Raw genomic sequence first — 14,252 nt, 5'->3', positions numbered from 1 at the left:
ATGGGGGTGCTGCGGCTGGTTTTGTGGTTAGCGACAGCGACTGCAGCAGCAACAACTGAATCATCATCAGATGTAAAGCCTGGCTGCAAAGATTAATGTGGAAATATTATCGTTCCTTACCCCTTTGGAATATACGAGGAGAAATGTGACTGGGACAAAGACTTTCTGCTGAATTGCACTGCCACTGGATTACTCCTTGGTGCCAACATTCCTGTTGTGAGTGTATCAGTGAAGGAGGCCACACTGGTTGTCACAATTCATCCGGCTTATGACTGCTACAACGAGCTCGGGTTGGCTGATTACTTCGACCAGGCGATCGAACTGGTTGAAAACAGCTCATTCACATTCTCTGACTCCCGCAACAAATTCACAGCTTTGGGTTGCGACACCATGGCCTATGTGATGGGTCCTAAGGCGCAGCTGTATGCGAGTGGGTGTAGTACTTTTTGTGATAAACTCGTCAACTTTGCACAATCTAATTCTTGCTCCGGTTTAGGTTGCTGCCAAACCTCTATCCCCGCGGGTCTTCATACATTAAACATTACTCTTCGCAGCTCTGGGAACCACAGCAGGATTTTGTGGTTCAATAAGTGTAGCTACGCATTTTTGGTTGATACCGACTCTTTTCATCTTTCAAAGATGAATCTTTGTGGATCCCCCTGTGGTGCTTGACTGGGTAATCAAAGGCAACTGCTCCAGACATGACTGCGGCCAGAAATCTATATGCAAAGACTCTAACACAACTCGCTCTGGATATCTTTGCTCCTGCGAACAAGGCTATGCAGGGAACCCTTATCTGCCCAACGGATGCCAGGGTAAGTAATTTTGATTTCTATATATATATATACACATATTATTAAGGTGTATGGGAAAATAATATTATTAATACACCCTTTCCCTTCCCCTTTCCCTTCCCTCATTATTCGTGTAAAAATACTTCATTTTGTGTATCATCCGTGTTGGAACCACACAGTTGGCTATTGATAATTTGTTAAAATAATATTTTATTACCTTTTATTATATATATTTTTTAACATAGTAATAAATTTATTTATAATAAACTGATCATACTTTCAACAATCTCCATTAAACTGGGCTACAAAGTCAATCACACTGAGTGTTATCTTCAACTTCTCGAATACATCCGTCTTTAGTGGCTTTATAAAAATATTTGTAACTTGATCTTCTGATATACAAAACTTAAGTTCTATTTCATCATTTTTCATGAGTTCCTAATTGCAATTCTTTGTTGTCCAAAATATCAAGCCTAAATTACGTAGCAACTTTGCCTAAGAAAAACCAGAGAAAGAGTCACTATGACTTTTATAGTACTCCGAGTATCGTCCTCAAGGACTGACCTATGGAAGTTGTCAAACTAGGTCTAAAAATCTGTTTTTTGTTAAATTCTTGAATTGGAAAAAATAAAAATTTGATTTGAACAAAATTGAATGTAATAAAATAAACCATAAATAAATTGTCAAAGAATGATTGATTTCTAATTCAAATGATTCAATATTGGGGGCTCCACAATCCAACTTTGGGTATTGGGTTTCAGGCAAAACAAGGGTATCAATTTTAATTAGTCTTAAGGTATTCAAAATGTAGGGTCAAATAAGATCAACATGAGTTCCACAACTCAAGATTGCGTTTGTATCCTAAATTTTAATATTTTATTCCATTGCTAAAATACCAAATAGATGAATGAGTATGAAAATTGATTTTAGGTTTAAGAGTTAGGCCTTTACCACTCTATGTAGATTTGTCTTACGGTAGATAACAATAGCAAAAACCTCAGATAACTAAGGATCAAGAATTACCAAGAATCTCTAATATCAAGGAATGAGCTATTGTACCATCCCCTAATTCAAACTAACATTAGAGGATTCTCTTCAATCACTACATAACAATATAGTCGAAATTTGCACTTAAAGATCATATAATTTTCTTTACTATTCTTTAATCATCAAGTTTTTCACCATTAACTCACATTTGGTTTATAATGATTTGTATCCAATCAAAATAATTTGAGATCGATTTAAAATCATTCATGCAGATAGACTCAAATTCACCTCTTAATGTTTGAAATTTTAGTCATTCAATATGATCATTATCTTTTATATAATTTTTGTAGAGTAACCTATGTCTCTTTTGTTGTTTTTGCCTCTAAAATTTTCTCAAATATGGATTCATCTATTACTTGGAATATTGCATATAGTAATTTTTTTATCTTTCTTTCGAGAATCTTTCAATGAATTTTTCTACTCTTTTGATAGTGCATTGAATGCTTTTGAATTAGACACTTCATTGTAACAACTATTGACTGTATCTAAATACACTAATTATGGAAATTCTTGCCTATGAATTTTGAGAATTGAGGATGAATTGAGTTATTATTTATAATCATAGTTTCACCAATAATATTGCAACTTTCTTATGATTCTGCGCATTTCTTGATCTTTTGACTCTCATACTATATGTTGGAAACCATTCAATTATGTATTGATAATATTTTTGGTAAAATAATATTTCATTACATTCTATTATATATATTTTTAACATAATAACAAAATTATTTATAATAAACAAATTACACTTTCACTGAAATTCCAATTCATATTAGATCAAAAGTCCCAATTACCATAAGAAACTTAAATAAATAATAATTTTTAATGTTTTTAAAATTCCTAAAATTCTTCTGATTGGAGTTAAAGTTGGATTATAATTTCAAGATTCTTTTTCCCTTGCCCCTTGTTCCTGTGTTTTGTTTTGAAGCAGATATCAATGAATGCGAAGATCCAAAAACTTACACATGCCAAGGTACTTGCAAGAATACAGCTGGGAACTACACTTGCAGCTGTCCACTGGGAATGCATGGGAATGGTAAAGTGGCTTGTCAAGGATTTCGTGTCACCACATTTGCCGCAGGTTCTCTCCTCTGCTCAATCTCTTGTGACGTTCTTAAAAAAAAATGTCTGGCTAAAATTTCGAATTAAATTTCAATCCCCAACTTTAATCGACAATTGTGTGAATTTTGGTCCAACAAAAACCAAATATGATTTTGGCTGCAGATTTTTTTTCCTCTAAGCTGGGCTTTGCTTGAAAACAGGGGCTTAGAAAATGGCACCCTTCATCTGTTCAAATTCTCTCGTATATGATATATCTATCTATGATTCTATGTTGGTTGCTTGTGTGAACAGTTATTGGAGCGGTTGTTGTTGCTGTGGTTGCTTGTATTTTAATCTTCATTGAATGGAAGAAGCTGGCGAGACATAAAAATTTTAAGAAAAATGGGGGTTTGCTCTTAAAGCGCCAGAGGATAAAGCTCTTTACTGAGGCAGAATTGAAGAAAGCAACCAACAATTACGACCGCAGTCGGCTGCTTGGTCGAGGAGGTTCTGGACATGTTTACAAAGGTATTTTAGCGGATGACGTCCAAGTTGCTGTGAAAAAGCCGGTAGAAGCGGACAAGATTCAAATAAACGAGCAGTTCCAACATGAAATTGACGTTGTTTCACAGGTCAACCATGTCAATGTGGTGAAGCTCTTGGGGCTATGTCTAGAGACTCCAGTCACAATGCTGGTTTATGAATTTGTGTCTAATGGAACACTGTTTCAACATATCCATGACCCGAATTCAGAAATCGTTCGCTCATGGAAACTCCGGCTGAGGATTGCTATCGAGACTGCGGGAGCACTCAAGTATCTTCATTCTTTAGCTGATCCCCCTGTCATTCATAGGGATGTCAAATCCACGAACATACTTCTAGACAACAAACATGCTGCTAAGGTAGCAGATTTTGGAACTTCAGTGCTGATTCCGCTGGATCAAACTGCCATAAACACAAAAATAGCAGGGACATTGGGGTACTTGGATCCTGAGTATATGCAAACCGGAAACTTAACTGCCAAGAGTGATGTCTATAGCTTTGGCGTTGTCGTCATGGAGCTTTTAACGGGATGGAATCCAACTCCTGGTGGAAGGTCTGTGGATGATCCAAATAGGAATATCATTCATGACTTTCTCTGCGCCGTGGAAACTAATCGTCTCTCTGACATTTTGAACATTAGCATTAATGGTGAAGCTGAAAGGAAGCAGATAGAAGGAGTTGCTGAGCTTGCAAAGAGATGTCTAAGTGGGAGTGGAGTGGCAAGGCCAACAATGCAACAAGTGGAAGACGAGCTCAAGGGCATGCAACGAGAAGCTGAGAATTTGTTGGCCGGTGAAAGTGAAACCGGGGAAGAGACCCAGAGCTTACTAAGTGAAATAGAGGGCCGATCCTCCGAAAAGGATGAGTCCCATTCCCATACCCATTACGTGACAGCCTTTGATATTCAACCACAAGAGGTTTCTGGCGTCATTATCTTTCCCTAGCCTGAAATAAGGGAACCCTACTCTCACTCTCTGCATCATGATCCATGCATCATGCATGCTATGGTACCACCTTCTGTATTCCTGTCATGGTTTATCCTGAGTCATGATTGTGGCATAAGTTGTATTAAACCTTTTGTGGTGTGTTCTTATTATATGTTTATATTGTATGGTATTGTGTATGAAATTAGTATCTACAATTATGTCTTGTGAAGAATGAATCCTCCGAGAATCTCTCCTCAATTTATTTGAAAGTGGAATGAATCCCCTCACACCAAGGAGTTGGAGAGGTTGAAATCTTGAAACAAAACATTTTATAGTTTGTGGCCTCGCCTTTCTGGGCACACTGAGGTTTGGATTCAAACCATATTAAGTTTGTTGATATATGGTATACATTATGAGCCTATATCTTTAACAACCTAGGCTTTTAAGAAAATTGGTAACTCAATATGGTATGAAAGTTGTGTTTAATTGGAGTATTTTCTGTTACCTGCTTTGTTTGTTCTACTGAACTTTTAGGAAAGATTACAGAGTCCTCTGCTTCCCCCGTGGAACCTTTTTCCACCACATTCACAGTAAAAATGGGATGACTCAATCTCAAGGATACCCTCCCCAAGCCTATCTCCTCTCTGCAGCGTCAATTTTGATCATTCATTAAGATGCCGAATTTTCCAAGATATCTTTGGATGATAAGTAGACGGCAAAAGTCTCTCAAACAACTACATTAGTTCAGGATACATTGGGTTATTTGGATCCTGAATATTCACAGATAATCCAACTGACAGAAAAGAGTAATGTGTGTAGTTTTGGAGGAGTTCCAGCAGATCTCCTAACTGGAAAGATGCCAAATGCAGCAAAATGGCCTCTTTCAAATTCTCAAAGCCCATGTAGTGAATGAGGCAAACGAGAGATGTTATTGCAGTTGCAGATCTTGCAAAAATGAAAGAAGAAGGTTCATGAGGCATCCATGAACTTGGATTAGAGTTGGCTTTTTGGTAATTAATTTATAAATTGAGCATGTGGCCAACAGGAAAGTGCCTGGCCTGGACATCTGCTTTTCGTTGGAATATAATGTCATGAATTAATTGGTTTCTATATTCCAAATTTAGTGCATTTTATTGAAGGATCGATACATTAGTAAAAATAAATAATAATAATTCCAGAGCATGACAATTGAAACAATACCATTGAGCATAATTTTTTTTTTTTTACATACTTCACACAGCAAGCACTTCTCTAATCAAAACCCCATCAGCTATGAATTTAACAGTTCCAAATTTAGGCTTCTAGTACATAAATACATACATACATAAGAGCTGAGCAACAACTTCTACTTGCTCTTTTCATTCCAATCTTCTTGCACTAGCGCTCTTCCCTGCAGCCATAGTTTGACCCAGGACATCCCCAACACCTTGTCCAAGCCCCCCAATGAGTCCTCCAATGAACTCCATAACAACCACGGATGCAATCTTTATGAAAGTCCCCCGCATACTAGGCTTTTCTAAGCACGTGACGCCATTGGCACGCAGCCCATTCACCATGTTCTTAGCACAAACTGCATGGAGATGGTAATCACATGCTGTGGCTGTGCAACGATACACCCGCCCTGGCCTCTTTCTTTTGCACTCACCACAGCTGAAACCAGGTTCACCACTTGATAATGTCATTGCAGGCATCAGGGTTAGGGGGTGGGGATGAGCCAGCGGAAAGGTCATTTCCGTAGAAAGCATTGCACAGCAAGGGTGCATCTGGAAACTGCATGCACTGCAACGAAATGTATACCCTGCCGTTGGCTTGTTGCAAATATCACACCTTTTCCCTAGAATTCCGCCTTTAACTATGATGAAAATTTCATATTAGAAAGCCAGGTTATCACTGATCTGCTATTAGTAATCAAAATAAAAAATTAAAAGGTAGTTGGTATTGTTATCAAAATCAAATTAGAAGGAGACTTTAGTTAACATACACATGATAATTCTTATAAAAAAATTACAAGGGTGATAATTAAAGAGAACATGTACTTTAACTCACCTGGTTTAGAACAGAATCCAAGTGGGTGCTGGCAGTGGAGGGGATGGCTCTTGAGAGTGGTGGGAGCCAAGGCACAGAACTCGTGTAGCTGATGGTTACACTGTTGGCATGTGAACCTTGTGCCTGCTCCGTATTCCTTGCAGCCCATGCATGTAAAAGGGTCAGGTGAGGTGAGTAGAGCTAGGGGGTGTTGTGGGTGACAGGACAGAAGTATCTGCTCTCCCCGAGTTTGATTATGAGAGGTTGGGTATTGAAATGAAGGGGACTTGCTTCGGACTAGTGATGCTTGCTTCGGGAATTCCATGGAAGGAGACTTGTGTGAGAGAAATGTGTGCTTCCCTTCTTCGAGGGTTTCTTGCTCCAATTATATATGGGCTCAGTCCCTTCCTCCCCTCCTTCCAAACTCCACTCTTCATTTGATGGAGAAAATTGCAAACTAAGCAAGAATATTAATATGCTAGGTAGTAGAGATGTCACCATCTGAAGACCATACAAAAAGAAGATGCCGGTAGGGTCACCCTCGTCAATGGGGCACATGACCCATATTTACAACTTCATTTGCCTTATAAACAGAAAAATAAATAAACGAAGGAAAGGTGACACCCTTGATTTATATGTTGGTTTCTATCTGATCCTTCTTAAACAATCATTCATCGCACTAATATATGTTTCGATACGATTAGTTTTAGCAAATCAAGTGATTATATGAGGTGTGGCCCTTCAAAAGCCAACACGAGAATAAAAATAGGGCCCCTTGATTCCTGATAGGGAGGACCTTATGCAACCGAACGCACCCACAAGGAAATAATACTCACACCATCCCACCAAAGTCAAGGTTTTCTTTCACCCGGAATCATGGGTGTTTTGTGAAAAGCATGAAGCTCTTTCCTTGGGAGGTTCTTATTCCATTTCTAGTCTACAAACAAAGAAAATTTTGCTTGCATTAAGGGATTGTTTCTGTTTTCTTCCTTTAAGTCTTAAAATTGCTTTTAAGACTTTATGACTTTTTTAAGATCATTTTATTTCATTAAAGAGAAAAAGAAACCGAATTTGTCATTCTTTTTTCAACCTTTTAACTCTACTATAATATTTAAACCTAATTTCTCATATAAAATGAAATCATAAAATATATTTTTAAGAACTTTGAATAACCCTTGCCTTGAAAACAAATTAAACTGTGTCAATTTGGATGAGAGTAAATTCACTATAAACTAAAATTGTCATAGAAATGGAATGTGAATTAATTATGTATGGTTTTTTTTATTTTTTGTCTATTTTTTCTCTTATTGTTAAAAAAAAAAAAATCAGATTTAAAATTTTCTTATGAATTATTTCTCAAAAATAAAACGCTTGACACCATAACACTTATTTGAATAATAAATTAATAAAAAAAATTGGATCCACAAAAACCACTATTTTATCCCATAAATTTGTATAGATTTCTCATTCAAAAATAAAAATAAAAAAATTAAAATCATAAATTTTTTATTAGAAATTAATTTATTATCAATTTTAAAAATTCCACGGCTTACCTTTCCATTCAACAAAATCAAATTAAACTACTTATTATCATTAAATCCCAAAACATAATTAATACTCATCTAAATATCCACTAAAAGTCAATAATTTAATTAGTTTTTAAAAATAAAAATTTAGAATTTTTTTTTCTAAATTAAAAATCTACAAATTAAAAAATCAATCTCAATAATAAAACATATATTTTAATCATAAATTCCTAATCCAAAGATACGTGACATAGAAATAAACATTAAGATGCTAACTTAATTTCTATTTTTTTTTTTAACCAACCAAGCATCATTAAAAATCTATTTATTATTCAAGTGCTAATTTTTTTGACTAATTACATAATTAATCAGTATATCATGTTTATAATGATTAGAAAATTTTTAATATTTGAAAATAAGTTAAGAAACCCTTTTTTTTCAAATTAAAATAAGAAAAAAATATAATAATTGATTTTATAAATGTTGTAATATATAAAAATAACATCCAATAATTGACATTTAGACATAATAAAAACAAGCAATTTAACATTTAATGACATTCAACCCTATGTCTTTATTCGGATTAAAGTCCGTTTAAGTTTATTCTAGATTTGAACAAAACAGAACATCTTTTAGATATATTGACGTGTTATACTGTCTAATATTTTATGAGTGTTTTGAATTATTGAGCATTTCATTAACAATATTTTGAAAGAATATATTTTTTAATCACTTCATTCATCGATTCCACTTGTTAGTTGTAATTACTTTCCCCATTGGAAAGTACAAAGAAAAAGTGGAGATATTCCCATTAACAATATATTTGTCATGTTTCAAACACTGTTTTGGATTGCGATCATCTTAAATCCTAATTCTATACAAAGTATTTGCTGTTTTGATTCTATTCCTAAAGCCAAAAATACGTGTTGTGTTTTCAAACTTGCTTTTCTTCTTGCACACCAAGCAAATACAAAAAATAAAAAAAAAACCAACTAGAAGAATGCAAGAATCTGGAGACCCAACTCACCTTCCTTCCTGGTTGCACTACAAATACAGGTAAATTGACTACAAACAATGGTGCTTATAGCTTTGGTTGCACACTTGCACTTGACCCCGCAATAATATTTAATTATTAAAAACTCAAATTTTGACAGGACAAAACTTTCATTATACACACACTCATATGGTTGAAAAATGGTAAGAGAAGAATTAGCGTGACTGGTTGATTGGGTGAGGTATAAATATGGCAATAAAATGGGAATATCCCCAATAGGATCGCATTGTTTGTGTGCCCAATCCTATGGCTTCATCTTTCCACCAACGCCATTGGATCTGATTGTGGTGTGGGGCCAGAATTCTAACACAACCCACTCCCGATATGGTTATGGAGAACCCTTATCCGGGATGTCGGGGTAAGTAAATTCATTATCATCTATTACTTTGGCTATGTTTGGTTCCCGGAAAGTACAAAGGAAAGAAAAAAAAATGCTAAGAAAAATGATTTTCTCATGTTTGGTTATCTTATGAAAAATATCAAAGAAAATCAAATATAATTAAAACTAATTAAAAACTTATGTATTTTTAAATTATTTAATATTTATATTGATGAGTTAAAATAAATAAAATGAGTTTGAAGTAACAAAAAAAATAATTTATCAACTTTTAATCTATTTTTTTATTTTCCTTCACTTTTTCTTTCCTTCTACTTTTCCTTTGTATTTTCTTTCCCTCGCATTTTCCCTCAAATTTTCCGGGAACCAAACATAGCCATATTTCTATGAATCTATCTTGTGTTTTGTTTTCCACACACAATGAATTCAAATAGGGGTGATGACAGGAACGTTTTGGTCTAGGTCTCGGATGAGACTCGATTGGGATCAATATCAGAAAATTTTCAAAACCTGGAAGGGATTTGCATGCCCACCCTCATTACATATAATATATAAATAAATATTATCATAATTGATTTTCTAAACCTTTCTAACCATAAAATATTACTTTTCATAACAAAATATTATAAATATTTATTTATTTATAAATTATATTCATTTTTAAAGTAAGACAGGAGGAATGGAGCACTCCGCACCCAAACCCCTGCCATTGTCATCCTCCGTTACAAATAGCAACAAACTTACACATGCCACGCTAGCTGCCAAGGGTTTCCTCTCACCACTATTGCCACAGCTTCTCTCCTCTACCTGCTCTCTGATGTTCTAAAAATTTAATTCAATTTAAATCCCAAATTTTTGTGAATTTTGGTCCAACTATACAAGAGTAGCTTGAAAGAATTTATAGTCCAAACCAAATTTGATTTTGGGGGTGGATGTTCTTTCTTCAAATCTGAAAGGGAGCAGATAGAAGGTGTGCATGGTTGGGATTGCAGAGAGATGTCTAAGTGGGAGTGGCTCAAGAGCTCACTAAGGGAGAATTTATTGGCTGAAGAGACTAAGAACTCACTGAGGACTCCTCTGAAAATGCTGCTCGTGAAGCGGATCAATCATCAATCATCAATCCCACCCCCATTATGTCATGTGACAGCATTTGATATTCAACTAGAAGAGGAGGTTTCAGGTGCCATATCTTTCCCTAGGCTCTGCGTTATCATCCATGCACCATGTGGCACCACCTTGTATAATCCTGCCATATTTTATCCAGTGATATATGACCAAACTTAGTGTGGGCTTCTTTAGTCTTAATTGCTAATCGTGTTTGTGGAATAACTTGTGTTTAATCTTTGGTGGTGTGTTCTTAGTATGCATTGTGTGAGAAATATGTACAATTATGCCTACTTTTGAGCTTTTTCCCTGTTGTACATTCTCTGGTCCTCTGCTGTTAAATCGGTTCAAGTCTGGAACCCATCCTAACTAATATTACATCGTTTCTTTGGCCCACATTGGAAAGAAATGGGAGCTTTTAAGCCTTCAACTATATATGCTGTTGGGTTATTTGATTATAAGAGATGAACTCTAGTTGCAATTTTTAATAAACACCAGAGCTACTAGCTTTATTTGCCGCTACTGAGCTTTTAGGAAAGATTACCAAGTCTTAATGCTTCTCCATTCTCCAACGGTGAACCTTTTCCACCACGTCCACAGTAAACCAATCACTTCGGACAGCCGTGTAAGTATAGCCACCGAAACTGCCAAGATATTGTTTTCCATTGATCAATCTATCAAATGACTACATTAGTTCGGCGGAGGATTGGCTTTTTTGGTTCCTGAATATTTCCTTACAAGCCAACTGACAGAGAAGAGTGATGTGCATGGTTTTGGAGTAGTTCTAGCGCAGCTCCTAGTTTCTCAAAGCCCATGTAGTGAATGAGTGAAACAGGGAGCAAATTATAGTCCTTAGGGGCGAAGAAAGGCCAACAACGAAAGAAGTAGTAGCATTGGTAGAAGGGTTGCAGAAGGTTCATGAAACATCCACAAGAACTTGGATACCCCCATTCATATCAGAGTAGGCTTTTTGTGACTAAATTAGGCATTTGGCCAACGGGTAGGGTCCTGGACATCTGCTTTTGTTGGAATTTAATGTCATGAACTAATTGATTTCTATCTTCCAAATAAAGTGCATTCTATTGAGGAAACAGTACAATCTCAATACACAATAGAGTGCATTAATAAAAATATATACCTGCAGAGGATGAAAATTGAAACAATACCCTTGAGAATAAATTTTACATACAGTAAACACACCTCTAATCAAACCCCAATCAGCTATAAACATTTAACATAAGAATTTCAAATTCAAGCTTCTAGTTGAAACACTTGCAGACAAAAGAGCTTGTTGAACATGGTAACAGCTTGTGCCCATTCATTCCAATCTTCGTCTAGTAGTGCACCGCCCTCTTGCAATAGTTTGAACCAGGACATCCCCAACACCTTGTCCAAGCCCCTCAATCAGTCCTCCAATGAACTCTATAACGACCTGAGATGCAATCTTTGCGGCAGTCCCCAGCATGCTAGGCTTTTCTAAGCTCATGATGCCACTTGCACGCAACCCATTAACCATGTTCTTAGCACAAACTGCATGGAGATGATAATCACATGATGGGGCTGTGCAATGAAACACCCGCCCTGACCTCTTTCTTTTGCACTCACCACAGCTGAAACCAGGGTCACCACTTGATAATGCCATTGCAGGCATCAGGGTTAGGGGGTGGGGATGGACCACAAAGGTCATTTCAGTAGAAAGCATAGCGCAGCAAGGGTGAATCTGGAAACTACATGCACTGCAACGGAAAGTATACCCTGCCGTTGGCTTGCTGCAAATATCACACTTGGTCCCTAAAATTCCGCCTTTAACTATAATGAAATTTATATATCACAAAGCCAAGTTATCATTCATCTGCTAATATAGTAATCAAAATCAAAATTAAACAGGTAGAAAATAATATAGAGTTAGTTGATGATATTATACTTACCAAAATTTTAAAAAAAATTAATGAATCAGCACATGTTAATTCATATCTAAAAACAAGTTATAAACTTACCTGGCTTAGAACAGAATTCCAGTGGGTGTAGGCGGTGGAGAGGATGACTCTTGAGAGTTGTAGGAGCCAAGGCACAGAACTCATGTAGTTGATTGTTACACTGTTGGCATGTGAACCTTGTGCCTGCTCCATATTCCTTGCAGCCCATGCATATGAAGGGTTCAGGTGAGGTGACCTGAGCCAGGGGGTGAGGATGACAGGAAAGAAGCATCGGCTCTCCCTGAGTTGGATTGACAGAGCTTGGGTATTCAACTGAAGGAGACTTGTTTAGGACAAGTGATGTTGAGCGAGGAAAGTTTGGGAATTCCATTGAATTAGATCTCTGCGGGAGAAATGTGCTTGACTTCTTCATGGCCTTGTTGCTCGTATTATGGTTCAGTCCTCCCCTTCCAAGCCCCAGACTAAGCAAAGAATATTTATGCTTGTAAAAGTTGTCAGTATCTGAAGGCCATCCAAAAAGAGGATGCCAGTAGATCACCCTCATCAATAGGTCACATGCACTAATGTTACAACTATCCATTATAAACAGAAAAAGAGAGAAAAAACACACAGGAAAGGTGACTCTTTATATATTGGTTTCTAATTGTTCTCAAACAGTCATTCATCAGACTTATTGCATCTAAACTTAACTTGTATATATGTTTTGATACGATTAGTTTTAGGACATCAAGTGATTATATGAGTTGCGACCCTTCAAAAGCCAACATGAGAATAAAAATAGGGCCCAGAAAAGAAGAGTTGATTCCTGATAGGGAGGACCCTATGAAACTGAACGCACTCAACAAGCAAATAATAGACACACCATCCCACCAAAGTCAAGGTTTCTTTCATCTTTAATCATGGGCAATCGCATGTGATGTGAAAAGCGTGAAACTTTTCCTGCGGAGTATTCGATTCAAAGTGAAAAACAAAGAAATTTTGCAGCTTTTTTGGTTCTGAGCTTTCCCAACTTCTTCAAAGATCAAAGATGAAGGTTAGGTGTTCAAGATGTCTTGTACTCCAAATATATTTTCTGGATGTTGTGAGTTGTAGAGCATTTAACTGACAGATATTTAATGGGATGCCTTTCTTAATCACTTGACTTATGATTGCTTATGCCCCTTTTTGTATGTCATAATTGATTCTCCTTGTTACTACTTTCTCACTTTGCCCATTTATACACCAAGAAAAACACACCAGAAACTAGAAAGAAAATTAAAGTGGAGATACTCCCTTCTGCCCCCTTTAACCTTATAATTTCTTTTTCAAACACTGTTTTAGATTGCAATCATCTTAAGTTTGATCACACATATCCTAATTCTATACAAAGTATTTGCTTATGTTTTTTATTCTATTCCTGAAGACCAAAATACGTGTCGTATTTTTCAAATATGCCTTTGAAATGAGCCATGAGCCTCAACGCCTTGTCAAGACTCTCTTCTTGCGCACCAACTGCTATACCCACTTTAACCATATATTCACTTTCCCTGAAACACCTATACGTGATCTATTTCCAAGTGTACTGGGAAGTCCCAAGACATGACAAGGCTTAGACTTGTGGCATATCTGAATGGTATATTTCTGAAATACGCTTCTAGACTCTTGTTTAATTTCAGATATTTATCCTGGTTTGATAAAACTTCCACTAGATGTAAAACACCAATGAAAAGAGTGGAAAAAAAGGATTCAATCTTGCCTCTCAAAAGCTCATTCTTTAAGACTTGGTGTCAGTAACATGGATAAGGCTCTTTTGGCCTGTCATGCCAATGAATTCAGTATCTCCTCTTTTGCAGTAAAAGTAGTGGGTAGTGCTACAACAACCATAGCAAGGCTGAGGAGCTTCTGTCCAGAGGTGGGCGAATTTATTTTGGGCCAA

At 36.4% G+C, this 14,252-nt stretch overlaps 3 protein-coding genes across 4 annotated transcripts; 1 reads left to right on the top strand and 2 right to left on the bottom strand.

Moving 5' to 3' along the window:
* LOC100263237 (putative wall-associated receptor kinase-like 16) lies at positions 1–4,623 on the top strand. The gene is made up of 5 exons (XM_010665759.2): positions 1–72; positions 139–422; positions 646–815; positions 2,776–2,925; positions 3,198–4,623. Exons 1-5 carry the CDS (start codon positions 1–3, stop codon positions 4,370–4,372), a joined length of 1,851 nt encoding a protein of 616 aa, XP_010664061.1. The 3' UTR covers positions 4,373–4,623.
* A 903-nt stretch (positions 4,624–5,526) lies between these two features.
* Positions 5,527–7,014, bottom strand: LOC100258099 (protein VACUOLELESS GAMETOPHYTES). Of its 2 annotated transcripts, none has more exons than XM_010665739.3 (2): positions 6,401–7,014; positions 5,527–6,200 (listed from the first exon to the last, which is right to left on the bottom strand). In XM_010665739.3, exons 1-2 carry the CDS (start codon positions 6,702–6,704, stop codon positions 5,713–5,715), a joined length of 792 nt encoding a protein of 263 aa, XP_010664041.1. In that variant the 5' UTR covers positions 6,705–7,014; the 3' UTR covers positions 5,527–5,712. The 2 variants fall into 2 exon arrangements, with proteins under 2 accessions (XP_010664041.1, XP_002273846.1); XM_002273810.4 differs by having other exon boundaries at positions 5,527–6,206; positions 6,401–7,010.
* A 4,503-nt stretch (positions 7,015–11,517) lies between these two features.
* LOC100252968 (protein VACUOLELESS GAMETOPHYTES) lies at positions 11,518–13,024 on the bottom strand. Its single transcript, XM_002273846.4, has 2 exons — positions 12,398–13,024; positions 11,518–12,209 (listed from the first exon to the last, which is right to left on the bottom strand). The coding sequence occupies exons 1-2, from the start codon at positions 12,915–12,917 to the stop codon at positions 11,719–11,721; spliced, it is 1,011 nt and encodes a 336-aa protein (XP_002273882.2). The 5' UTR covers positions 12,918–13,024; the 3' UTR covers positions 11,518–11,718.
* Between the last annotated feature and the right edge of the window lie 1,228 nt (positions 13,025–14,252).

Source organism: Vitis vinifera, chromosome 18, assembly GCF_030704535.1.
Source record: "Vitis vinifera cultivar Pinot Noir 40024 chromosome 18, ASM3070453v1".
Classification (NCBI taxonomy): domain Eukaryota; kingdom Viridiplantae; phylum Streptophyta; class Magnoliopsida; order Vitales; family Vitaceae; genus Vitis; species Vitis vinifera.
This window is presented reverse-complemented; position numbering and strand designations above follow the sequence as displayed.

Bases quoted from the DNA above. Each gene is read 5' to 3' on its own strand.
- LOC100263237 (XM_010665759.2), top strand. From the start codon at position 1: ATGGGGGTGCTGCGGCTGGTTTTGTGGTTAGCGACAGCGACTGCAGCA. The intron at 73-138 runs GTAAAGCCTGGC...GGAATATACGAG, and splicing joins CAACTGAATCATCATCAGAT to GAGAAATGTGACTGGGACAA. The intron at 423-645 runs GTATGCGAGTGG...TCAAAGATGAAT, and splicing joins ATGGGTCCTAAGGCGCAGCT to CTTTGTGGATCCCCCTGTGG.
- LOC100258099 (XM_002273810.4), bottom strand. From the start codon at position 6,704: ATGGAATTCCCGAAGCAAGCATCACTAGTCCGAAGCAAGTCCCCTTCA. The intron at 6,207-6,400 runs GTGAGTTAAAGT...TTTTCATCATAG, and splicing joins TGGATTCTGTTCTAAACCAG to TTAAAGGCGGAATTCTAGGG.
- LOC100252968 (XM_002273846.4), bottom strand. From the start codon at position 12,917: ATGGATAGTTGTAACATTAGTGCATGTGACCTATTGATGAGGGTGATC. The intron at 12,210-12,397 runs GTAAGTTTATAA...ATTTCATTATAG, and splicing joins GGAATTCTGTTCTAAGCCAG to TTAAAGGCGGAATTTTAGGG.